The 24,757-nt window shown below is 39.9% G+C and overlaps 4 protein-coding genes across 13 annotated transcripts; 2 read left to right on the forward strand and 2 right to left on the reverse strand.

Annotated features, from left to right (window-relative positions):
• Positions 1-841: 841 nt before the first annotated feature.
• tmem150c (transmembrane protein 150C) lies at positions 842-6,891 on the forward strand. The gene is made up of 8 exons (XM_011481443.4): positions 842-1,059; positions 1,965-2,049; positions 2,427-2,477; positions 3,795-3,824; positions 3,903-3,970; positions 5,475-5,602; positions 5,681-5,864; positions 6,495-6,891. Exons 2-8 carry the CDS (start codon positions 1,976-1,978, stop codon positions 6,683-6,685), a joined length of 726 nt encoding a protein of 241 aa, XP_011479745.1. The 5' UTR covers positions 842-1,059; positions 1,965-1,975; the 3' UTR covers positions 6,686-6,891.
• A 9-nt stretch (positions 6,892-6,900) lies between these two features.
• On the reverse strand, positions 6,901-11,844 carry enoph1 (enolase-phosphatase 1). 2 transcript variants are annotated; one of them, XR_013659434.1, is made up of 6 exons: positions 11,489-11,844; positions 8,810-8,911; positions 8,536-8,738; positions 8,318-8,450; positions 7,640-8,241; positions 6,901-7,549 (listed from the first exon to the last, which is right to left on the reverse strand). XR_013659434.1 is itself a non-coding variant. In XM_004074490.5 (6 exons), exons 1-6 carry the CDS (start codon positions 11,570-11,572, stop codon positions 7,410-7,412), a joined length of 786 nt encoding a protein of 261 aa, XP_004074538.1. In that variant the 5' UTR covers positions 11,573-11,844; the 3' UTR covers positions 6,901-7,409. The 2 variants fall into 2 exon arrangements, 1 of the variants encoding a protein (XP_004074538.1); XM_004074490.5 differs by having other exon boundaries at positions 8,118-8,241.
• Positions 11,845-13,010: 1,166 nt separating this feature from the next.
• Positions 13,011-19,988, forward strand: hnrnpd (heterogeneous nuclear ribonucleoprotein D). Of its 8 annotated transcripts, none has more exons than XR_909663.3 (9): positions 13,011-13,546; positions 14,639-14,807; positions 15,467-15,628; positions 16,445-16,576; positions 16,849-16,948; positions 18,024-18,170; positions 18,248-18,341; positions 18,695-18,796; positions 19,553-19,988. XR_909663.3 is itself a non-coding variant. In XM_020707461.3 (8 exons), the coding sequence occupies exons 1-7, from the start codon at positions 13,380-13,382 to the stop codon at positions 18,313-18,315; spliced, it is 945 nt and encodes a 314-aa protein (XP_020563120.1). In that variant the 5' UTR covers positions 13,014-13,379; the 3' UTR covers positions 18,316-18,341; positions 18,695-19,988. The 8 variants fall into 8 exon arrangements, 4 of the variants coding, with proteins under 4 accessions (XP_020563120.1, XP_004074535.1, XP_011479743.1 ...); XR_013659432.1 differs by having other exon boundaries at positions 13,014-13,546; positions 18,248-18,337; XR_013659431.1 differs by having other exon boundaries at positions 13,014-13,546; positions 18,695-18,760; positions 19,553-19,693.
• Positions 19,698-24,309, reverse strand: LOC101171261 (vesicle-associated membrane protein 8). 2 transcript variants are annotated; one of them, XM_004074489.5, is made up of 3 exons: positions 24,152-24,309; positions 23,351-23,521; positions 19,698-20,269 (listed from the first exon to the last, which is right to left on the reverse strand). In XM_004074489.5, the coding sequence occupies exons 1-3, from the start codon at positions 24,152-24,154 to the stop codon at positions 20,132-20,134; spliced, it is 312 nt and encodes a 103-aa protein (XP_004074537.1). In that variant the 5' UTR covers positions 24,155-24,309; the 3' UTR covers positions 19,698-20,131. The 2 variants fall into 2 exon arrangements, with proteins under 2 accessions (XP_004074537.1, XP_004074536.1); XM_004074488.5 differs by lacking the exon at positions 24,152-24,309 and adding an exon at positions 23,773-24,000.
• Between the last annotated feature and the right edge of the window lie 448 nt (positions 24,310-24,757).

A 24,757-nucleotide genomic window follows, 5' to 3' on the forward strand; every position in this document is an offset into this window, starting at 1 on the left:
AATGTATTTTTAAAACCCTTAAAATTCACAAAATGAGAAGATATAGATGGTATCAATTATGACACGGTGGGTGCTTTTCGCTCAAAATGTTAATTTAAAATGGATGTTAAAATTTGGACATGAGTGTTTGGGGGAAAAAACACACATCAAGAATTGATTATCAACACATTTGTATTTAGAGCTAAAAATTGAGATCTACAACTAAATCTATATTAAAAGCAACATTAAATATAGAAGAGAATTGTCTTGGAATGTTTTAAAGATTATGGCAAAAAGAAGCACATCTGCAGGTTTAATTCCCTTGAATGGATATTAAAAAAGGTTTAAGGGCAAAAATAATGTGTCTACACTAAAATGCGGTCCTTTATGAAGGTTAAAAAAATCAACTTCTGAACTGATTTAAACCCAAAATCTCTTTTTTGTGTATATTTTTTTACCCTACTATCTTTGTAGTTTTTAACAACTTTGAGCTCATTTTGATGTTTCTAAACCTTGTTATTCTTCTGTCAGTTGAAGTTTATATTCCAGTTGTCTATGGACACAACACACAACAACTAAAAACATAGACTTAAACTTTCTCTTAAACATGTTTTAATGCGGTTTCAAACATTTATTTTACATATTGGTTGCTAAATTTGATTTCATTAAAACATTTTGGACGTCCTGGTTCTGTTGTGTTCTGTTACATCTTTTATTTCCTTTGTTCATTTGTTGCTCTTTACAATCATTTTACACCAAATTGTTGTTTTTTTAAATAAAATTTTAAAACAACCTGCATGCTTTAACTTTGAAGGGGAGGAAGAAGATCGGTAATTGGTCAAACGGCCTTACACGTGATCGTGACGTCACCTATGTCCATTAATACAATCCGGACTACAATCGTTCCGACCTACCTACGCTAAGCTTTATTAAACTATAATACATAAATAAAAAATACCGGTTAACTAACTGACGGCCTTGAAATAGTCGAATATTTTTAATTAAGAAAACGAATCGGATTTAAGAAGCAGAAAGGTGTTTTATGGGGACGGAAACCGTCGAGCCCAGAGAGGACTTCAGGTAAAATGAAACTGAATTTAAAATTTACGTTAAATTACGTGAATTTATTTAGTTTTTTCACTTAACAGTCGATGTGTATTTTTAATGAAAACAATTTTTTAAATTCTGATTAAAAGAGTTATGACAAATAACATTTTCACTGCACTGGAATCGTTATCTATCTGAAATAAATGACAGTGCTCATTTACTTTTTATGAACCCAAACCCTTAGCAAAAAATCCATAAGAAAAGTATTAGACCGGTTTGATTTTTAATTAAATACCCCTTCTTGTGAATGTAACATTTTTCAAGTATTAACTAAACTAATTGTGTATAAACTGGGAAATTTGGGGCAACAACAGTAAAAATCCTCCTAAAAACTTATAAACGCATCACATTATTAGCACATGCCGAGTAAACCAAAGGCACTGGGATCAGACCAGTTGCCGTGGAATTGCACCATCTCCTGTGAGGCTGAGCTCTGAGCTCCATCACCTCACAGCCTGCAATGTATTTGAACAGGAAAGGCGCAAAATACAATGATTTTTGAGGATAAAAAGGGTTCAAACGATTAAAATCATACATATATACATGCATGCACATGTTTATTGTATTTTTGTAGGCTATGACGACGATGGCAGGCTAAGCACTGCCCACCCTAAAACATGTTTAAGTAAAAAAACGCTAAACTGATCCCAATCCTGCAGAAATGATGTCCACCTGCCCCAAAGCATTTTTTTATCTGCAAAGTCAGAATCAAAACTGACAAACTGGGGGTGTTTCTGTCTTTATTTTATTTTTTAACAAAGTTCTTATTTTTGTGTTTTTGCTCACAGAGATGGTATAAGGTAATGTTATTCAGCTGCAGTAGTCTTTCAAACCCATTCTGTTCACATCAGAGGACGTTTCGCCTTCTGTGCTTTCAGACCCGTAGAAGATGCAGAACTTCAGTTTGTGGGCTCTTCTACCTCCGGCCTTCTCCATCTTCACCGCCGGCGGGCTTTGGGCCGTGTGAGTCCACCAGAGCTTTACAAAAAAATAAATAAAAGACTGCCGCAGAGGCGCATCTTGAACCGTTTCTGCAGGATCAAACGGAGATGAGAGTCAGAAGAACACTGTGACATAAAGCCCCCCCTTTGACTAGAAGATTCCAGAAGCTTTTATTCTGAAATTTATTGAGGTGGGACTCTGTCTCACCTTCGTTCCATCCTCTGCCTTGTTGAATAACGAAAGGCTCAGTTTGAAGCTTATTTTTCTTTTGATATGCCCTCCATCGTGACAAAATCAATACAAGAACACGTTAAAAACACGTGGATGTTATCTCCTTTCATCTGATCCTTCACTTTTGTGTGAGCTTCCGTGACATTTCCTCTTCTCTTCTGTTGCAGATACTTCATTTCTCTTTATAACGAGATTGTGACGCCTCTCGGTGACCACAGGTACGACTGTTCCTTACCTGCTCCAGATAACAAATCCACGCTTTGAACACAATAGAACGCTATTCTATTCTCTGACAATATTATTAAAATAATAATATTAATTAATAGATTACAAATAATACAAAAAATACACCTAGAATATGAATAAAAATTGCATTGTGTGCTGCCTGCCCCCGCCGCCCCCTTTCTGCCCGCCCCCACTGACTGACGGGCCGCTACATGCCCCTCACTCACCACTTCCACCCCGGTCAAAGCTGCGTGCAAAAAAATAGTTTTTTTTATTTTCAAAATTGCGGCTTTTCTGTCGATGTTATCTCCATAGCAACCATCTTATTTTTTTGTTGCCCGGGGCCAACGAGGAGGTCGACGTCATTTTTAGAAGAATGGGCAAAAGTAAACGTTTGGATTTCCGGAGGTCTTTTTGTTGACCACACCCACAGTATGTCATGTTGTGTTGCTCAGCCTCCGGTAAAAATAAAAAAATTGCCGGAGGGAGACGCCACCCTGGCGAGCTCGCCACGCTAACCGCCAATCAAAATCTAGACATGAACAGTCTCTGCGGCCCTGAGGCATGCTGGGAGGTGGTTCCACAAGCCAGGTCCATAATAACTGATTGAAATCACTAGAAGGAGTTTAAATTTGTAGTTGGTACTAGAGGTCATTTTCATTTTGGAAATGTATCGCCCCCGTCCCTCGGGGGCATCCTGTTCCCCCGGATGAGTGTAAGGAGATGGATGGATGGACGTCCAGTTGTCTGAGACGTTGTGGAGTCTGGTAGCAAACAGGAGGAGAGATCTGCAAAGGCGCTCCTTCCTGCAGGGAGGGAGTTTCAGTCGGACTGAAGAAGGTCTCCTGCAGACGGCGATGAGGGTTTTCCATCAAGGATGCCATCGTCCGTTGCTTCCTCCTCTAACCCACCAGTCAGACTCTTAGGGTACATCCCAGAAGAGAGCCGGACCGCCGCACCAGTTCCTGTCGGTGCATCCGCCCCCCTCAGCTGCTCACGCCCTAGAAGCAGAGAGAAGTCCTGCAAAACTCTGAAGGACCCCGGTCTCCTCCGCCTCTCCTGCGATCTCCGGTCGCTTCTCCTGCAGCGTTTTGTTGCCTGGCAACAAGAACGTTTCAAAACCAGAAATGGTGGAAAAGCAGTCCAAAAATGAGTAGCAGGCATGCCACTGTGCTCATTTGTTAAAAAAAAAAATGAAAAGGAGGCTAATAACAAGAGAATAATGACCTAAAACGAGTAACTGGCATCCTTTTGTGGCGCCGGTTGGAAAAAAAATGACTTTAATAATTTTTTACTTTGTTTTTCAACAGAAATTCATCCCTTTATCCTCCCTTCATAAGGTACTCTTCATCCTCTTGTCACAGTAGAAACACATCATCTTCATTCTTCCCGGCAGCTTTAAACGTTTTTCCTCTCAGTGTCACAGGCAACTTTCCACCAGGAAGCTGTTTCTTCAGTGCGACCATGAACCTGGCAGCGTTTGCAGGTACAGATGCTGTAAAAGTGACCTGAACCCTGTTTTTATTCAGTATAGTTAATAATTTGAAAATGAGACTAATGATACAAACTAAACTAAACTCTTTGCTATTTTTCTTTGAGAAAGAGGCAGCAACAATATTATTACCGTATTCACGATAAGTCTGGGATTTGGTGAAAAACTGAGTGGATCTGGTTTGTTTACCTTCACAGATTTTAGGCTTAGGGAGACGATTGTATTGGTGACAGACACACCTTGTGTAGTGTTTTCCACATAATGGTCTCACTGTCCACAGTGTGTTTTTCCTTTTTGGGGCCAAAACCACAAAATCCAAAAGCAAAACCTTTTCAGTGTGGCATCAATGTCAACATTCTGTGGCGATAAAAAGAAGATTATTGCAGTAAGTCTCTCCAAGTTCATCGCTCAAACAGCCTTGAACAGGATGTGGCCACAGCGCCTTCAGGTTGGTAGGAGGCAGTCAGGTGTTGCTGGAGAACTTGCCTCAAAGTGTCATCAGCAGAGATGCGTCAAGAGTCTGTGACAGACCCAGGAGTGGAGCCCCGCCAGCGACAGACCACAACCATGACCAGAACCTAATGACCTCTGACCTCTGACATGGTTTGGCAAACGCCACACAGCTGCAGGCCCGTTTATGTGGGGGGCACTGGGGTTTCCAGACAAACCACTCACAACCGACTCCACCGCTTTGACTTGAAAGCCGGGTTGCAGGCGACTCCACCGGCACCAGACCATGTGACCTGGACAATGCAGCAGTGGTCTACCGTCCTGTTCACTGATGAGTGTCGCATGACCTTCCACAGAGAGGATGGTCGTCAGCGTTTATGGAGAAGGCGCCGAGGTCAACATGGTACCCAGGGTTGGCTTTGGTGGAGGAGGTGCAACAGCCTGGCAGCTCTAAATTGGTTGGGCTGTTGCAGACGGCCCAGTCACCTCAAAAACATCATAGAACCATCATCATCCCCCATCCACCAGGAAATCCCCAACTTTCCACCACATGGTGCCAGAATTGTCACAGCTGGACTTCAGGAAGTGGGAGGGCCTCATGTTAGGGCCAGCAACGACCCCTGACCTGTACCCTCATGGAGCAGGTCTGGGACCAGCTGAAGCAGAGACTGGATGGTCGTACCCCCAAGTGACCCGGCAGAACTGCATGTAGAACTTGGGGAAGAGTGGAACGCCTCAGAACAACATGATGAGTCTAGCGAAAATAAAGTTTGATTCTATTTGAGCGGGAGACGTCGCTGTCAAGCTGTCTTTGGAAATACCTGCTATTTTTTCTTTTTTCTTCATTTTGGTGGTAATAAATCTCTTTCTTCTCATTCAATATTAGTAATATCAAAGTTAACTTTTAGGTATTTCATTCAAATTGAGACAGAAATATGAAAACCACTCATGTAAATAACAGTATCCCTAACTTATTGTTGGTGGTGTAATCTTTAAGTACAGGTGGTCTTCATGTAAATCACCTGTAGCTGTTGGGCTCCTCTCTCAGGGTCGGTCATCGGCTTCCTCAGATACCTGCAGCTGAAGAACAGGTTATGCAGACCGTGGCTGAACGTGGCTGGATTGGCGTTCTTCTCCATCGCCTGCTTTGGAATGACGATTGTCGGGAACTTCCAGGTGAACGTGGCTCCTGACGGGAACGGCGTCCCACCGTGACCGCCGCTCTCTGACTGACTGACTGACTGATGTTTGCAGCTCTTTGCTCTGATGAAGATTCATGACTCCGGCACCCTGATGACGTTCGGGATGGGCACGCTGTACTGCTGGCTTCAAGCTTACATCACGCTGAGGGTGAACCTGAAGGGCGAGGGGACGAAGGTCGCCGCCCTCCGTTTCCTGTTGGCTGGACTCATCACTCTTTGCTTGATATTGAAGTTCGGTATCCTTTAAGAAACAAAAGTTGTAAATCTTTTGATAAACATTTCTTGACGTGCGAAAGAGACAAAGTTCAGTTCTACACACCGGGAACGTGTGGCGCATTCAGCTCTATTCCGATATTCGAAAGACTCAGGATCATTTTATTCCAGCTCAGCACAAATTGCAATTATTAATTTCTCCTTCACGCCATGTTTGTACATAGAGCCCAAAAACTGACTTTAAAATTTGCGTAGCGACGCTTGAACATGAGAGTTGTAACCCTTGTGCCTCTCCTAGGCACTTTAACATTGGGAGTTGGGTCATCTAGACCCACTAGACAGTGCTTTGAACCTTTTTTCTTCAATGATTTGTGATCTTCACTGGTGTCCATGGATTACATGAAATCTTTCCACCTTTATCCACCTTTGTCATGGTGGGGAGAACACGCCGTTGGTCATCTAAGATAGCACAAAGGTTAAACGCGGCAGGCCAAAACGCTCATTTAGATGCGTTTTCAAAGACTTTTGAGAAGCTCTAATAAATCCCTCGTCTGCAGTTTATCTGCAGCTTTCTTTGCTCATGGAAACCTTTGGTTTATTTGCTCCGTCTGCCACCTTCTCCACCCTTTTTAACCCTTAACTCCCCACTGTAGTCTTCGTCACATTCTCCCTCGTGCGAGCCGCTCAGTGTCAGTGGGCTCTGGTCATGTCCTTCCTCATCTACGTCGGCACTTTCGGCATCGACTTTCGCCACAGCCACTTTGACGCGGTTTGCACCGACGAGGCGGAGCATCCGGAAGAGTCCAGGACGTCTATGATAGAACAAGAGCTGCAGCAACTGTAGGCGTGTTGGACTCCATTGAAGCCGAGTCTAACTTATTGAAACATTTTAATGTATTTTTATGGTTTCTCTCCATCTGTCCACTATGATTTTAAACACATTTCTGTTGTGGGATCATCTTCTATGCAGATGATGTTAAACTTTTCTACTCAGTGGAAATGTCAAACAGTTTGGTTTAATTTAAGTTGATTAAAGTTTAAAACACTAAAGGAGGCACATTTCTGTGTAAGACAAGGCATTTATTAGAAGTTTGTTTCTGGATCAGTACAAAGTTCTGCATCGGTTCTGTTTCCGTGATCCACGTTACAGACGAACATTGAGGACATTTGAATGAATGCGGTTCTCTGACAAGGGGGTCCAGGTCTGAAGTGAGTTTTCGTTCGCCAGCACCTCTACACTGTGCTTCTACTAAAACATGGATAAAAGGAAAACACCTTTTTTAAATGTACACCCAGGTAATGTTTACAAAGTAACGACACACGCCGGATGGAAGGTCAAATACAAGGTTCAGGCGGGAGTTTGAGGAACAGGAACCTCACAGATTTTGTGCCGTCTTCTTGATTGTTCTTGTATCTACAGAGTCTCGTGTCTTTCCACTTTTCTGTGAGGCTGTGAACATACGAGAGGCAGCTGAACGTCTGAGAGGCAGGGGTTTAGCACGACGACTTCTGCACCTCCAAAGTGGGGGTTTGACACAGGCGGGGAGAGGAAGTCACTGGGCTCCCCGTTAAGCCCGCCCCGTCAGCTGAAGTTGGCTAAAGGAAGTGATGAGGTTATAGTGGGCGCTCTCCTCATCCGTCAACTCCAGGTTTCCGGGCCTCACCACCACCAGCACGTTGAACCCGGCTTCTTCTGCCGCCTTGGCTTCTGCAATCACACAGCAGCCGGTAAGTCAGCACATCGCCTTCACCCTTTAACACCGGAGACGTCGCAGACAGCACACGCTCTTTGACGTACCGTAAGTCGGACCGTTTCCTGCTGATTTGCACTGACCGTGTTAACCAGAAGCCCCCAAATCCAGGCCTCGATTTGGGGACCCCCGGCGTAAACAGTTGAAGAGTTACGGTAGTTAAAGGGGATGGATGGATGGATAGATGGATGGATGGATAGATGGATAGATGGATAGATGGATAGATGGATAGATAGATAGATAGATAGATAGATAGATAGATAGATAGATAGATAGATAGATAGATAGATAGATAGATAGATAGATAGATAGATAGATAGATAGATAGATAGATAGATAGATAGATAGATAGTTTGTTCAGAGTTCTTTATGAGGAACGGAAGTAGTTTAGCACAAAGTTGTTTTCTTAATCAGAAAGTTTGAACTGATCAGGAAAACCTTTTCTAGATCAGCTGTGAAATAAAGTAAAAGTTTCACAGAATAAACTGAATATTTTTTCCAAACGGCTTCAGTAGACGAGCCCACCTCTGGCCACATCTGTCAAGAAGGTGATTTCTTCAGGCTGACATCCGATCTTCTCTGCGATCCTCTCGTAGCTTTTAGCTTCTACTTTAGCTCCTATCGTGGTGTCGAAGTGACCGTCGAATAACTGGGGAAAAAAAATATTACGTTAAATTATGAGGAAATGAAAGATCGTTTCAAAGAAAAACACCTCTGGGCCTTACCTCTAAAACATCTCCTTCCACTGAGTACCTGAAGAGCAGTTTTTGCGCCTCCACACTCCCAGAGGAGTAAATGTAGACCTTCAAGCCGCGTTCTCGCCACTTCTTGATAGAAGGAACCACGTCTGGATAGATCCTGTTTGGAGGAACGTGAGGTCAACCTCTGCTAAAACACTCCAGTGGATCTGAACCGTGGAAGGAAAAGAGGTCAGCGTACTTACTCGCCTTTGATTCTCCCAGAAGCGTAAGCCGCCCTCCACATGTGACCCTGGAGCTGCTTGAGCGCCGTGCTCTTCCTGTCCGCCGCCATCTGCCACAGCACGTCCTCTACCACCTTCCTGATGGCCTTCTCCTCGTCCGTGTGGACCGTTTGGTCCACGACGTGGACCGGACATGCCCGGTTCTGCTTCATGTCCTCTTCAATCTGCAACCAGGCGTTTCACCGTTTACCGTTACATGTCGACATCGATGTAAAGAGATTCAGACGATATTCACCTGTTTTTTTAGGAGGTGAACATCTTCTTTGCACTCGTCTTCTTCCCAGTGAGTGGACAGGTAATCCTCCAGATGCTCTCTGATGTAGGGAAACAAGATATCCTGAAGAGAAAAACATACAATGCAAGTCAAAATTTGACATATTTGGCAAAAATGCAACGCTGTGAGGCGGAAATCCGATGTTTGCACGGCTGAACACAACTAGAAACTAGAAGGAGCTGCATTTCCAGAAGAAAGTCCATGAAACTTAAAGGGTAATAATTGGAATAATAATAATAATAATAATAATAATAATTAAAGAGGAAATAGTCAAAGTTGACCATAAATAAAGTGAAAACAGCACAATAACAAAAAAGAAAGGTTTGTGAAAAATGCGAGCGCCGGGTATCGAACCAGCGAGCTTCCAAAGAATCCCCATGTATTACAATGGAGGCAAAAAATCCTGGAATATCATGAAGAGTTCAAGGATTTAAAGGACCAAAAGTCATAGCAGGAAAAAGCTGAAAGAGCTGAACATTTGAATAGCTGAATAGTTAAAATAGCTGAGAAATTGTAGAAGAAGTTAAGCTGCAAAAAATGGTGGAAGATACTAGAAAAGAAAGAGAAACAGGAAAACAATGGAGTGAAGGATTTATAACATTAAACTCTAGTCATTTGAACAAGCTGAACGTGTTTATCTCTGAGCTTTTTTTTTACATCATGTTCAGGGGATTACTGATGAAAACTGGCCCTAGGCTAATTCTGGCCTTTTTAACTGTTTTTTTTTTTTTTAAATAAACATTTTTTATTATAATAACTTTAAAAAAATCAAAAAGTCCTGAACCACTTTAGTGGATAAATAAGACTTAACAAAAAGATTGAGTCATTTAAACTAGGAAAAACTGATGCAAGTAAAGGCATCAGTTTTGATTTTTATGCAGACTCATTGAGGTTGTTATCACACCCACAAAGATCTTAAAACCAGAAATTACCAAATAAAAATGCAAATTGAAGATTGAAATGATTCTTTCCTTTTTTTTAAAGGTCTTGGTTAACATGACGTAACAAAATCTGATTTTACAACATTCACCACAGTAAGGCTCGCGATTCTGTTACTTTTAAACTTCCTGTTCCTTTAAAACCAAAACGCTGACAGTCTAGAGCTGATGTGTCTGTCAGTCGACACGGTCTGGGAAAGAATCCACAAACGTCCTTTTGGCTTAAAGGACCGGCAGTTGAAACGACGTTTCCAAAGATTCCAAAACAGCGGAGGAAAACTTTAGAAAAGCGTCAGATTAACCTAAACGTGTAGGTGACATTTCCCTTTGTGCCCCAGGTTTTATCACTAAAATGGAATGAGCGAGTCATCTATCCAAAAAAAAAACATCTACCTAAACCAAAAAAAAGTCATCAACCAACCAAACGTCAAATTCATCTGGAAAAAAGGAGCAAGAATCCAGGATTACTTAAATCCCATATGGAATTGTCCAAACATTTCATATAAAACAAATGTGTATTTTACAGAATTGGTCAGATTGCTCATTATTATTAATAAAGTATTGATAACAGTGGGAACATTTACCTTTTTTTATTTTCTGTATAAGGATTAAATTAAATTCAAGAAAACAATACAATAGTATTAAGGAAAGAAAAGTAATCTTTGCTGCTTCCTTTTTCTGTTGATTAATGGTCAAACTATTACTACGGTAATCCCAAATTCTCAGGTTCATTTATAGTTTTTTTTTGTAAGATATTGTTACATACCTAGACAAAAGAGGAAGTGAGCAAGTTAAGGCCCCACTTTGTTAAATTTCCTGTTGCTGCAAAATGCAAATTGTGTTAACTCATTTAAAAATCATTAATATAAACTTTACCTGCAAGGAGCTGTTAGTTTTCAGGAAAACAACTGTACTTCCTGTGATATGAACATAGAACAATAGTTCTATGAATGCATATATGAATATTTTTGGCAGGATTGTTTACTGTTGATCAAAATTTCCAGTTTTATAATACACTGAACACTTTGTGGAGTACTCTCAGGAGATACATTTTTTTAATTTAGTTTTAAATGTTTTATTATTATTTCTTTATTTCTTTATTTTCACAAATTAAACCACTTTTTGACACATTTATTTTACCACACTAAATTTAGTGAAAAACAATTAATACCTAAACGAATAAATAAAAACTTTGCGGTTTTACGTAACTTCCGTTCCATACGTTTCGTTTACACATGCGCAGAAGTATAAATACAAAATGTGAGAGAAAGGGACAGAAAAATGCCTAAAAGGATTGGCTTTCGGGGAGATATACTACAAATATTAATGCGATATCTCATTAGTGTACAGTACGAATGCATTTTTTTTGTCACTTTAATATTCTGATATCTTAAGAAATCACATCATGAACGGAGACTTGCGTGTAAACAGGTTCAATGACTACAAGAGGAAAAGCTCGGAATTACGAATACTCTAAGGCCGTGAAGGCAGCACGTTGTTTTGTTTAATATTTTTAAGCATTTATGAGAAAATGGTTGAATAAATTACACCATCTGCACTATCATAACCTTATATAAAAATAGAAAGATGATAATACATAATAGTAAAAAAAAAAATCTGTAGTTTTCATTGTGTTTAAGCAGCCATTAGCATAGCCGTAGCCCGCACGACCCCGCAGGGAGGAACCCAGCCACAGATTTACCTTCACGAATGTGATCGGCGTGGTGGTGCCTTCAATGTCCAACAGCAGAGCACCAGTGCACGCAGGGATGGAGACAGAGGCCATTGTTGATCACAAAAAGCAGCTGGAGACGTTAGCTGGTCTGAGCTTAAAGGACAGCGGGCGGCGGCACCGCAGGATTCCAGCCAGGCGGCGATTCGGTCCGGTCCGGTCCGATACTCGCTGCTTCTCCAGACAGAAAAATCAACACCGATCGAAATCCAAACAGTTACGTTTGACACAACCTGTCCGTGACATGAGCTCGACAACCATTACAAAGCAACAACCAGCTCACATGTTCAGCATCGTCAGTTTAGCCTCCGCGTCGGGAGATGGCGCTGTTGAGTCGTAAAACTTATTTTAGTGGGGAAACCAGAAATTGGTGATGAGTACCAAACTATTGAATTACAAGACGACTACTCACTATAGTGCGTTTGCCATTTTGTCCGCATCTATTCCGAAATCGAATGGCCCAATATTCACATTTAAATTCCAAAATCAAGTGCCCTACAAATTTCCCAGAAGTCTCTGCGAAAAACCAGTGTGCAACACCAGATCGATGCACACTAGATTTTCGAATACAGACCACAATATGTTGCATTAGAACAATTTTTGCAAGAAATAATAAGTATTACCATCTATTTTTGATAAACCACTTACGTTTTTTCATGCTTTTGTCAAATAAAAGTTATAAATTCATAAAAATACAGTTACAAAAACAGATTTCTTGATAAATCAGGTATAAAACTGTTTTTTTGCACATTTTAAAAGCTAAATGTAATATTTTTTTACAACTTTTTGAAGCCTTTGTTTATCATTATATATGAAAATTGTTGAATTATTTTTCACAATTGTACAACTTTCTTCTCACAAATTAGATTTTTCTTCATAACTGTATGACTTTGTTCTCATGTTGTACAAACTAATGCTCCTAACTTTTAACTTTATTTAATAATTGTATGACTTTATTTTCATACATATGTCTTTTTTTCTTCTTTGATGGTGTCCCTGATGCGCCATCATGAGTGTCAGTGTTAGTATGATTTTTGATTTTGATAAAGTTTTTCTTCTGGTTGCTCGTTTGCTGAGCAGTTTTCCTTTCCTTTCATTTCAATTTCAGAATTTTATTTTTGTTTTTGTTGCCTAGCATTTTTAAACAAAACAATCAAATATAGAGTTGGTCATGCTTTTTATTTATTTATGTATGTATGTATTGATTGATTGATTGGTTTCTCCTAAAACCATTTCCATTATTTTGGAGAGAAAAAAAGGTCCAATACTAAAAGTCTTTCATATTTAGATTTAGAACTGTATCTAAAGATTTTTAAGATGAAGATAATTGGATCTTGGAAAATTAGGCTCAAAACTAAAACAACAAATCTCTTTATTTATTTATTAATAAGAGAACAATTCATTTGAATAAAGTCCCTTTTAAAAAATGTAAAATATTCAATTATTTACAAATTACCCTGGTGTTACATCTCCGCTGCAGCAGGTGGCGCTCTGCACTCAAATGCTCACTTGGGATTCGCAGAAGTAGACAAACAAGAAACGACTGGCAAGAAAACTAAAATATCGGATGAAAAAATATCCTTTAAAATTATTAGAACTGAAAGAAAATTATATTTAGAGATCAAGGCGTTTTCTTTATCTATTTAAATTTTGAGATAACTTCGAATAAGTTGAGCTAGCCTCGTCCTGTTTTTGAACATCGGCTTTTGTTATTTGTTATCTGTTAGCAGCTAGCAACTATCTTGGCTGTTAGCTTAAAATAAATCGAATTTTTTTTGGCTCAAAATTACTTTTGATTTTTTTTTTTCCGAAAATCATTTCATTAGAACTAGCATTTGATCTTTTCGAGAAAAAAGTGAAGATGTCTGAGGATTATGAATTTAGCGAAGACCCGAGTATGATGAGGATGGAGGAGGATGGAGAGGCTAACAATGACGACCCCATGTCAGCTCAGGGGGATGGCGGCCTGATGGGGGACGAGGCCGAGGGATCAAGGATCGACGCCAGCAAAAACGAAGAAGATGAAGGGTAAGTTTATCCGCGCGGGGAGCCTTTCATACAAACATACTCCCAGAGAGACTTCTGGGACATACAGCTCGGATGACCGGGAAAGCTCCTGCACGGTTATCCACGGCACTGTTGATCCATGGACGCACATTTGTTGTAGTTATTTTCAAATTGTTTTATATTTGCGGCAACGTTTGGTGAGTTCCAAAAATGTATTGGCGTTTATTTTGATTAGGATTATACCGTTTTAGCTAAATAAAAAAAACCTGTCTTTTTGTAAGACTTAGTTTCTGCAGAGCGGCGGGAGTTTATTAGAAATTCACCTCTAAATTGTGGGCGGGACCATTGGCACAGACCCCCCCCCCCCCCCATCACCCTAACTGAGAGGTCTCTATTCACAAGCCCTCCTGCTAGCTTATGGCTTCTCACAACCCCAAGCTACCATTAGCGGGGCAACAAATTCAGATCCAGATTCCAGCTCAGACGAGGAAAACAAAGCTTTGCAGATGGATCTATTAGTCTGTATGTAAGTGGATGCATTAGAATGGAGAGGAGCAGGGAGGTTGTGGCCCCGCCCAGCGTGTTTTTTCTACATCACAAATATGATCTTTTTCAAACTCTTCGTCTGCCCCTGATGCACAACGATTTGAATAAAGAAATACTCAGAAACACAGTCTAAGCTTAATTTTACCATAAATGTCGTCCATCATCAGAAAAATGCTACAAGAACATGCTAAAAATACCCCAAACACCTTTTTCATTAGTGGGTCTTTGAAGTTCATTTGAAAGTTTCTTTGTTTGTTTCGGGGAGCAGCAATTAACTGTGGCTAAAAAACACAATAGAAAAACATAATTTACATAAAAACATAAATTAAAAAAAAGGAAAAGCTGCCAAATTTGACCCTGTGGGTTCTTCGGGGTCATATAAAAACAAAGAGGCTTTCTTCAGTTCTTTCTGTTTCACTTCTTTCATCACACTGTTCACTCGTTTTATATTTTATGAATGAAAATGCCAGCAGCAACCCGAGGAAAGATTCTTATAGTTAGGACTTGGGTCACAACAAACACAAACTTATACCACGGATCTCCTTCCAAATGTTTTTTTGCTGGCAGGAAGATGTTTGTTGGAGGCCTGAGCTGGGACACCACGAAGAAAGACCTGAAAGATTACTTTGCAAAGTTCGGGGAGGTGGTAGACTGCACATTAAAGCTGGACCCCATGACCGGACGCTCCAGGGGCTTCGGCTTTGTGCTCTTCAAAGACGCCGAAAGTGTGGAAAAGGTTCGATTCTGTTCAATACCTAAATGTTGTTTTTACTGGGGTGGTGTTGAAAAAAACAGTCTGATCTAATCAAATGTCTCTCAGATCAAGGAAATTTTCTTGTAAGCACTGTCTTCTGTTTTGACTTTTTTAAAAAGCAGCTTTTTATTTTTTATTTTTCAAGAATTTCAAACATTCAAGAATTTATTCATAAAACGTTCACCTTTGTTCAGTTTAAATCAACAGATACGTGCAGATTAACTTAACTCATTTAAAAAAAGTTTGTTTCACAACTTTTTTGAAATAAATACATATTTGTTCGAATCACACTGAATTGACAATAAATCAGTGAAGCAGTTTAACATTTAACTGTTTCAGCTCCAAGTTCGTCTTTTATTTTGGAGGCTTAGTCATTTCCTTCATGCGAAAAAAAGCAATAATATTATTTATCAAATAAATTCAGAAGATTTCAGACAAACTCATGAGTGAACACGTCAGCCTTTTGAAATATTTCTTTACGTTTGATGTTGTTATGAGCAGCAGATTTCTGTGGAGACACGCCTCAACATTTTCCTTCTATATTCTGTTTCTAATTATTACATCAGCTTTGATTTTTTTCTTGTTGTTGTTGTGTCATTTAGTGAGTTTTATTTATGTATTTGCTGCTTTCTGTTCTGAAGGTGGCGTCACAGAAGGAACATAAACTCAACGGAAAAGTCATCGACCCTAAAAAAGCCAAGGCCATGAAGAGCAAGGAGCCGGTGAAGAAAGTCTTCGTTGGTGGTTTGTCTCCAGACACCCCAGAGGAGAAGGTCCGAGAGTACTTTGGTGCCTTTGGAGAGGTTCGTGTCGTTTTTTTTTTTACTCAGCTTAAACCAGTTTTTATCCTTTGACACACTTGATTTACTCTTTTTATTTATGAACTTTCAGAAGTTTTGCGTCCAATTTGAGACCTAAAGCGTAACTGCAGACCCTAAACTGTGTAATTCTTCTGTATTTTTCTTTAATTCTCGTCATTAAATGTTGCACTCTCGGCTTCTGTGCTTTTGTGAAAAACGCTCTCAGGGGTTTTCAGGTTTATTTTTTCATTTTGCTCTTTTATTTTGAAACTTGCTCTGACAGGAGGACAAGCGTTTCCTGTCTCACCTCTTATGGTGCAGGACTCTGTGAAGTGTCAGTGCAGCAAATGTTTAGGCTGCCAGTAAAATAAAAGACAAACTCAGGAACAGAGAAACTGAACTGCAGGACAGAATTCATGTCGATTCCTCTAGAATCCAATGCACGTATGTGTCCCATTTAGGCTAGTTAATCCACAGTGCCCAGTAAAAAGGCCTTCATGAGGTCAGTCAGGGGCTTATGTCTAACCACAAAGTCATTAAACTGTTACTGGTTAACAGACTTCAGCAAATCAGCTGCCAACATGAGCCTCATGGGAACAATAAAATCTATTTCTTCACTTTCTTTAACCTTTTATCTGCTGCTTCAGCAAACTCTGAGGAAAAAAGACACGTGGGAAGAATCATGGAGGAAGACCTACAGGTGTGTTTGTGACTAAACGCACCTGTAGTTGCCTGCAGACCTGCTGTGGACATCCTGCTGTTCGCCGACCCGAGTCGTCCAGTCCGCCTCAGAAATGAGCTTCTTGTTTTGGTCAACAGGTGGAGTCGATCGAGCTCCCCATGGAGAACAAAACCAACAAACGGAGAGGCTTCTGCTTCATCACATTCAAAGAAGAGGAGGCTGTGAAGAAGGTCATGGAGAAGAAGTACCACAACATCGGCCTCAGCAAGGTAGGACTAAGTGAGACCATGACACGGACAGAGCTCTTGAATCTGGGAATATTTAGCTGTTGCATTTAGGAACTGTCAGACTGAAGACTGAATAAAATATGTAAGAACTTTATGTTTTTAATTAAACCCAAAATAGTATCTTCTGACTGCATTCAAATAAAGTTCATGTATAGATTGTGAGTCACTGTTGTAACACAGTGGTTCAGAAGTTTTAGACCAGAACAAAGTATGTGAACCCTAAAAGAAGTGAATTGTATGATGGGCCGCCGCAGTGCGAAGTGAAGGTGGCGCTGTCGAAGGAGCAGTACCAGCAGCAGCAGTACTGGGGGGGCAGAGGAGGATACTCGTCCAGGTCCAGAGGAAGAGGAGGCGGTGAGTGAGAGTTTACAGTCGTCTTAATCCAGATTAGACGCTAATTCCAGTTGTTAACGCCGGAGCTTTGGCTCCACTTTAAATGACCATCACTTGTCGACTGTTTACGTAGTTAACGTAATTCCAACGGATTCTGAAGATGTGACAAACTGCTTTACCGTGATGTGCAACACTTTACGCTAAAAACTGAGTTACGTTAAATGTCAAAGACTTTCTGTGTCAACGCATTTTCTTTACATTAGAAGATTTACATTAACTCCATCAATGGTCAAAGACCTACAGTAGTAACACAGTTTGTAAACGCTAACAGAAAATTACATTATTTACATAAATGGTTAAAAGGTTACAGTATTAAAGTAATTCCTACGTTAGTAAAAGAATCACCTTAATTTCTTCAATGGTTAAAGAGTTAAGTGTATTAACGTTATTCCCTTACTTTTGTAAAATAATCACGCTAGCTTCGGAAACGGTTACGGTGTTTACGTCATTGCCTTATGTTAGTAAAAGACTTGCGTTTATATACGGTAAGAGTTACAGTTATAACATAATTCCTTTACATTAGTAAAGCCATTAATCTCGTAAACGGTTAAAGTGGTAAGGTATTGACGTTAGTAAAAAAATTGCGTTAATTTCGGAAACAGTTTAAGGTTACGGTATTGACATAATTTCTTTACGTTGATAAAATAATCACGTTAATTTAACGTTAATCTTAAAGAACTACGTTAATTGCGTAAACAGGCTTGTGTTAATAGTGTCAAAGTCAAATTGTAATGTCATTAATTTCCATTAGTAAAATAATTACGTTAATTCCGTAAACGGTCAGAGTTACGGCTTTAACTCAATTTCTTTACATCTTTAAAAGAGTCACAGTCATGACGTTGATGGTAAAAGAGTTACTGTAGTTGATGAAGAGTGTGTTATTTGCTGTGGCCAGCAACAACTTTGGTGTTGGAGACTTTGCTAATCTAAAGAGTCTTTAAAGATTTGAAAGTGTTTTTGTCATTTCTAGACGTTGAAGCGTTTTCTTTTCTGGGTTGAAAGACATTGTTTATGGTGTAAGTCATGTGACCCGCAGGCCCGAGCCAGAACTGGAACCAGGGTTATAGTAACTACTGGAACCCGGGCTACGGAAATTACGGCAACTACGGTTACGGTAATCAGGGCTACGGAGGCTACGATTATTCTGGATACAACAACTACTACGGATATGGCGATTACAACGGTGAGTGAGGAGGCCTGCCTGCGCTTTGGTCCTCTGTAAAAACGCCCTAACGCTGGCTCTGGCGTTTCCCCTTTCAGATCAGTCGGGCGGATATGGGAAGTCGCCACGGCGTGGCGGTCACACCAACAGTTACAAACCGTATTAAAGAGGCAAACCCTCACCGTCAAGTAGGTATGTAGAAACAACAACAACTTTATTGCTGCTCAACTAAAATTAGCTACATTAACTTTGGTGTTTGTAATTGTTTTGTATAATTTTCTTGCGTAAATTTCTTTCTCTCAGCACCCTCAAGTGCTTTACAGTAGTGGTAACATAGAGGCTACGCTCTTGTGGCGATTGATTTTTTTTTTTATCGGCGGGCCTTTCTGCTGCCTCTTCTTTGTGTTTTTCTTTTTTTAAGTGTAAAGTTAACAGGTAAAGCACTGCTACTACAGTAAAATGGATGCCAAAGTTAAGGATGTGCAAGGAAACAAAAGGAAGTATGTTGTCTCCTAACACTGACATACCTTGTTTGTACCTGCCAGCGGAGCTTCCTTGCAGGCCATGAGCTGACTCCCAGATACTCTCAGGGCCCGCTCAATGCGGACCGGGTACGAGAAGCATACGCTCTCGAATGCTGCCATTTGGTATGGTCTTACAACATCCTGTATCCGCATTTCTAAACTAAACAATATGGGGACACGTCCAGCTTTGTCATCTTTCTTTCCATTTTTTAATTTCTTTGAAAGTGTTATTTAATGTAACAAAAAAAAGAAGTAAAATCTACACATGTAATTGTCATTTTTTACAGGCCCTTACTCCCCCACAAGTAATGACTTTAAATCTGAAAGATTAACTATTTGCTTTTTAAAGGATATGAACAGCTTTCTCTGGATTTTCCAGTTCCCTAATGTTAATATATTCATTCCTAATCATATGTAAAATGTTTTTCTTTATTTAGCCCGTAATCCACCAGCTAAAGCTGGTTCGTATTCGGACTCTACTGTGTTGGGGGATAAAGTGCTTTTACGTTGTGTAATTGTATTGGTCTGTTTTTGTATTACTGACAGCGATGGAACAGACTCCTCTTTTTGTTAATTTTCCCGTAACACATTTTTCTTCTTACAACCTTTGATAAAAATGAGTCAGAGTGTCGCCACATTTGCAGACATTTGCATGTAATGCTTTCTTTAATGTGTATTTTTGACCAATCTGAAGCTTTCTTCCATTTAGACTTCTTCTAGCTTTTTTTTTTTTTTAAGATGTAAAATGTTTAAAATAATTGTTTGTTTTTTATATTGGACACTAAAAACACAGGGGATTCCTAGATTTCTTAGTATTTCTCTCAGTGAGTTTGTTTTTCCCGCATGACTGATGGGTTTCTTTTCTTTTTTGTTTGACAGGTTTGAGTGATGAACGTCTGCAGAGCGCTGGAGGAGCGTTGACCGGAGCCATGATCCAGCAGCAGTCATTACGTAGAGATAGAGCATTTAAAACAAAAAGACCTACGTTTCCTCCATATTTACATACATATTTCAGTGTTCTGCATTTGTTTAGATGGCTTTTAGCATTTATTTGTTCCTCCTTTCCCTGTTGAGTCCTCAACTGCTGCTAGAAAGTGGCTTCATTTAGTCCAGTACTGAAGTGTATCGTTGGTTCCAACAAATCAAACAGAAAATGTGTTTTTTGCGAAGTTTCAGGATTTTCTTTCCTTCATTTTATCGTCTGTCATATATTACATGTTATTACAGAGGTTGACAGTCAAGAACTTACTCTCTCTATATATATATACACAGTGTATTGGACATTAAAAAGGCATCAATAAAAACGTTCTAAACACTTTGGATTTGTGTTTCATCGCTAGAGTTTGTCAAATCGTGGAGTGTTTGTCAGAAAAAGCTTCTGAGATTGAACTTCAGTGAGGATGGCCTCATCCCTCATCTCTGCATGAAGGTCGCTGCACCCAGAGCTTCTCGGTGGGTTCAGATAACCTTGGTGGCGGCGAGGATGATGAGGATCAGGACGACCAGCAGAACCACGCCGATGATGATCATCAGCTTTATGTTCTTCCACCAGTATTTGCGGGCGACGCGCGTGGACGTTCTCTGGAAGGAGTCGGCCTGCAGGAGAAAGAAGAAAAGCAGTCATTTGCTAGAGGCCGGGTCACTCGGCCACTTCACGTGGTTTGCTCATTTTCCACGTATGAAATTCCCGTCTTTCGTGATACATGCGTGATAAACGTGATTCAGTTGGCTTCTTGCGTTCGTCAATGTGGTCGGACGTCAGTCGAGGGTTTCGGCCGACGGGTCTTTACATGAATTCGGTCTTGAGCTTTTCAAATTTTTTGGTTGGTTGAGAATTACGCAGTTTAGTCTTATTTTATATAGTTTATGTGCAATTATTACTTTTCCCTTGTGCTATCTTGTGGGTCCAGATGACCGTTGGGAGTTGGGTCATCTAGACCCACTAGACAGTGCGCTGAACCTTTCTTCTTCAATGATTTGTGATCTTCACTGGTGTCCATGGATCACATGAAATCCTCCTCACCTTTATCCACCTTTGTCATGGTAGGGAGAACACGTCAATGTAAGGGGGGGGGTCATCTGGACCCCACAAGATAGCACAAGGGTTATATCTTACGCCATAACGTTACGCCATGATTTTTGCAAGATGCTTACGCAAATGAGTGTCTTTCCACGAAAGTCTGACAGCCTTCAGGCATGTACCCAGATGTATAACTTTTATGTCACGGCACACATATTACGTTGAAATTATGCAATTGACACCCGAATCACTCCTGAATCGCATAGAAACGGCACAATAATCGCACACGGTTCATGTTCTACGTGGATCTACGTGTTCGTTGCCTGGTTTATTTATACTTCTGATGTTTTAACGTGGTTCAATCACGATGACTCAGAAAATTTCACATAAAACTTTCTCAATTTTTCACACATATACACGTACGACCAATCTTCATCCGTGCAATATGTGCAAATATCGCATCAATCTTTATTGTTCGATCTGCGAACATTTGAACTGCGTTTCTTTTGAGTAGGTTTCATCACAAAAGGTGAGGACACTTTTTTAGCTGGTACTTAATTTTTTTGTTGTAACCAATCTGGTAATAAATATTATGTTGGACAGTCTTATTCTGCTCCAAAAAATCTCACATGCAGTCATAGAATCAGCAGCAGAATTATATTTCCCATTTTGTGTGGATTTAAGACCACTTTCAGTAAAGAAAGAACAAAAAAAGATGTAAACAGTGTGCTATAGTTTATCTTAAATGTAGCAGTTTTTTAAATTGAATAATCTGTAATCTCACATTTCAGTCTTTCAGGCGTAAAGACAGCAGATTGTTGTGTCGTTCAAAAGGTTTTAAAGATTTTTTTTATTGCTATTTAATGTAATTTACTTTAAATTGAAAAGTTGCCTAATGTTTTTTTCCCCCATGAATATAGAAAATGCTGTTAATTATTTTAATAGTCATGTTGTAAGAAGAAAAGGTTCAATTAAACTCTTGGAATTCCATCTTTGGCCAAAGGTTAGGAAAAATGCTTACATTCATTGTTGTGAAAGCATCAGCAGTTTAAACTGAATTGTAAAAGTAGTTCTAGTAGTTTAACAGAGATTTTATTCTAAATAAGTGGTGAAGTATTGCATTAGGGACCAAATAGACGATCATGGTGGATATTTTTTATGTCAGTGTTTCAAAATCTTGTTTAAAAGTAACTGAAACAAGTTAAATTGAAAAATTTAAGAGCATTGCTAAAACGTGTGATTAAAGGTAAACTAATCTGTTAAACATGTTCTGTATTTTCAATATAAATGATGGGAAGAAAATAGGCTTAAAGAAAAGGTAAGAAGAAAATTCAAACTAAAACAACAGTTTACCACAGTAGCTGATTTACAAATAACTGATAATGCTGTTTACTAGATTAGCTGTGTTTAACTCTATAAAGGCCAATACATCTAAGAAATAAAGTATTAAAATGGTACAATTAAAACACATCCAAGACTCTGTAACATCGGGTAACTGTAATTTAGTTATATTATGTGAAACAAATGTTATTTTTGCCCGTAATATTAGTCAAACTCATCCTAAAATTTAATATTTTCCATAAAATAAGACTGTGAAACCACAGTTTAACCCAGCAAATTTACAAAATGTATCAGAATTTAAATCAAGTTTATTCACATAAATTTAGATGTTAAATTATGTAATATTTACTGTAAAGTAAAATCAAAGTATTATTTATACGTTTGATTATTCCGGCAACCACAGCTGGCAGTTTTTTCCTGTAAAAACAACAGATTTTCTTTTACAGTGTAGATTAAAGGTTTTTGGTTGTGGCAGGTTTAAAAAAAACAGTCAATATGGTCAATAGCACCGCTGCGAAGTCAGCCAATAAAAGTTACTGATTTCAAACGTCAAAGTGTTGTTGGCCCAGTAAAGATCATTGCGTGCGGTCGTTGGCACTGAGCTTCTGCTTAAGGACGTTAACGGATCACAAGCGGCGTTGTTTCTAGGTCACAGTCTCTGCTTGTAAAGGGCCACGATTCAGACCCAGCTCATTTCTGAAACCGTTATCAGTACGTTCTCCCTCTTCCTCTGTTTTACTTCCTTATATTTTCTACCCCACACCCCTGTGCTCTCCATTTTCTGCGTACTCATTGGTTTTTCCACCAATGCTGGTTATGAGGCAACCATTGTGCAACAACCGTTAACTTAAGCTTTAGGGCCGTGTGGCTCCTGGCTGTGATTTAGGTCGCCCCTCCTAAGTGAGTCATCACATTTACCATTAAAAATATTTAGTGTTTGTTTGCTAACCTGTTGCTTTAAGCTTTAAAATCTTAGATTTTTCTTTATTAAACTTGTTTTAATTCGTTAGAATAGGACTCACTCACAGCAGAGGTTTACTGATGGCCACAAACGCCACACGCACTCTGCTCAGCCATTTCAGTTTGTGACCCTGCGGTCGTAGATCCGGTCTTTATGTTCAGGGCAAAGAGAGCTGCATCCACTTTATATCAGCCTCAATTCCACTATTAAACAGCCAAGTGTCCTACTGAGTGAAGGATTTGATTGACGACTGTCTCAACCAGCAAAGAAAGTCACTTTTTTTTCAATTTTTTTGTGTCTGGTTTTATGTTTAATCTCGTTTTAGTTTAAATGTCACCGGTGTGGCTCCACTCACGGACGCCTGCAGGTCGTCGGTCTTGTCGATCAGCTCGTTCAGCCTGTCCCCTCTCTCCAGCACTTTGTCGATGTTGTCTTTCAGGATGTCTTTCACCTCGTTCACCTGGCTCTGCACCTGGTCCAGCTTTCCAGACGAGCCCGAGGCGGGCGGCTGAGGGTTCTGTTGGGCCTGGAAGAGACAAGGCCCGGCGAACAGTCATTTCATTAAAAACTTTGACTGGGAAATGAAGGGAGAAGAGTACATTTCCACCCAGTCCACGACTTCCTGCTTCTGAGTTGAAGTCAGAAAGAGCTCAGTCAGGTCGCCAGCGAGGTGGCGCATCAAACTAAATCTTGACAAAAAGTACATCTGAAGGAGAACTAAATCGACTTTGGTTGATTTTGGAAGAAAAAACTGTTTAAACACGGATGTCTACTCACCATAGCAGCACCGTGTCCTTGTCCCAATCAACAAAGCTCACATTTGTCCAAATAAAAACCAATTCCTCACAGTGGATGTTATTCCTGCTAAAGTCCAGGCTCTTGTCACTGCATGAGTCACGCAGGAGCTAAACAAACGTCTGCTGCAGCTGCACCTCTGCTCAGTAACTCATTAACTATCAGTGGCCCCAATCAAAGTCTCATTGGCTCCGCTGCAGCATCAACTCTGAGCGCTCGACTCCGTCTGCTCACAATGAGCTGCACTTTCGCTTCCTGCTTTGCTGAAAGCGACAAACTCATCACAATGAGAGGAAGGCCGACAGCAGGAGGCCTCTGAAGGAGTTCAGGAGGAGAAGTTTGAGTTTGTGGTTCTACATACCATCAGCTGTCAGAGCAGATCCAGGCCGCCGCTCGATGACTGACACGTCCGAGCAAAGCGCTCTGAGTTTTCGACACAGGGAGATTTGCAAGGCAATAAAGCTGTGAAGTCACGGGCTTGTTCTACTTCATTTCCTCATCCTGTGTTGATTCAGCTGTAAGGCAACCAGAGGCTGCAACCTCTCTACTGACTTGGATGTTCTTCAAAACTCCGGATGGAATTTCATCTTTTGACTGACTTTTTAAAATGTATTTCATCAGAGAAGAGCAGTAAACGATCTCCTGAATTATCTATGTTAATCACAGTTTACAGTGTTTATACAATTGAACATTTGTGTTGCATCTTTTAACTTTGGACATTTAAAAAGTTGATGAAACTTTTGTTTTTATTGATATTTTTCTTGCTTTTTTTTAAAGATATTTTTGCTTTAATCCTTAAAATGTTTGTTTCTTTCTAGTTTTTTGCTTGTGGTCATTTATGATCAGCAAATGTAAAGTTGGGGTTTTATTTTGAAACTTTCGAATGTGTTCGTAGACTTTTGAGGAATAAACAAACAACCATCGCTCATTTACATTTATGCAAAGCTTTTCCTCAAAGGTCAAAGCT

Source organism: Oryzias latipes, chromosome 12 (assembly GCF_053564925.1).
Source record: "Oryzias latipes strain Hd-rR chromosome 12, Olatipes_Hd-rR_3.1".
Classification (NCBI taxonomy): Eukaryota; Metazoa; Chordata; class Actinopteri; order Beloniformes; family Adrianichthyidae; genus Oryzias; species Oryzias latipes.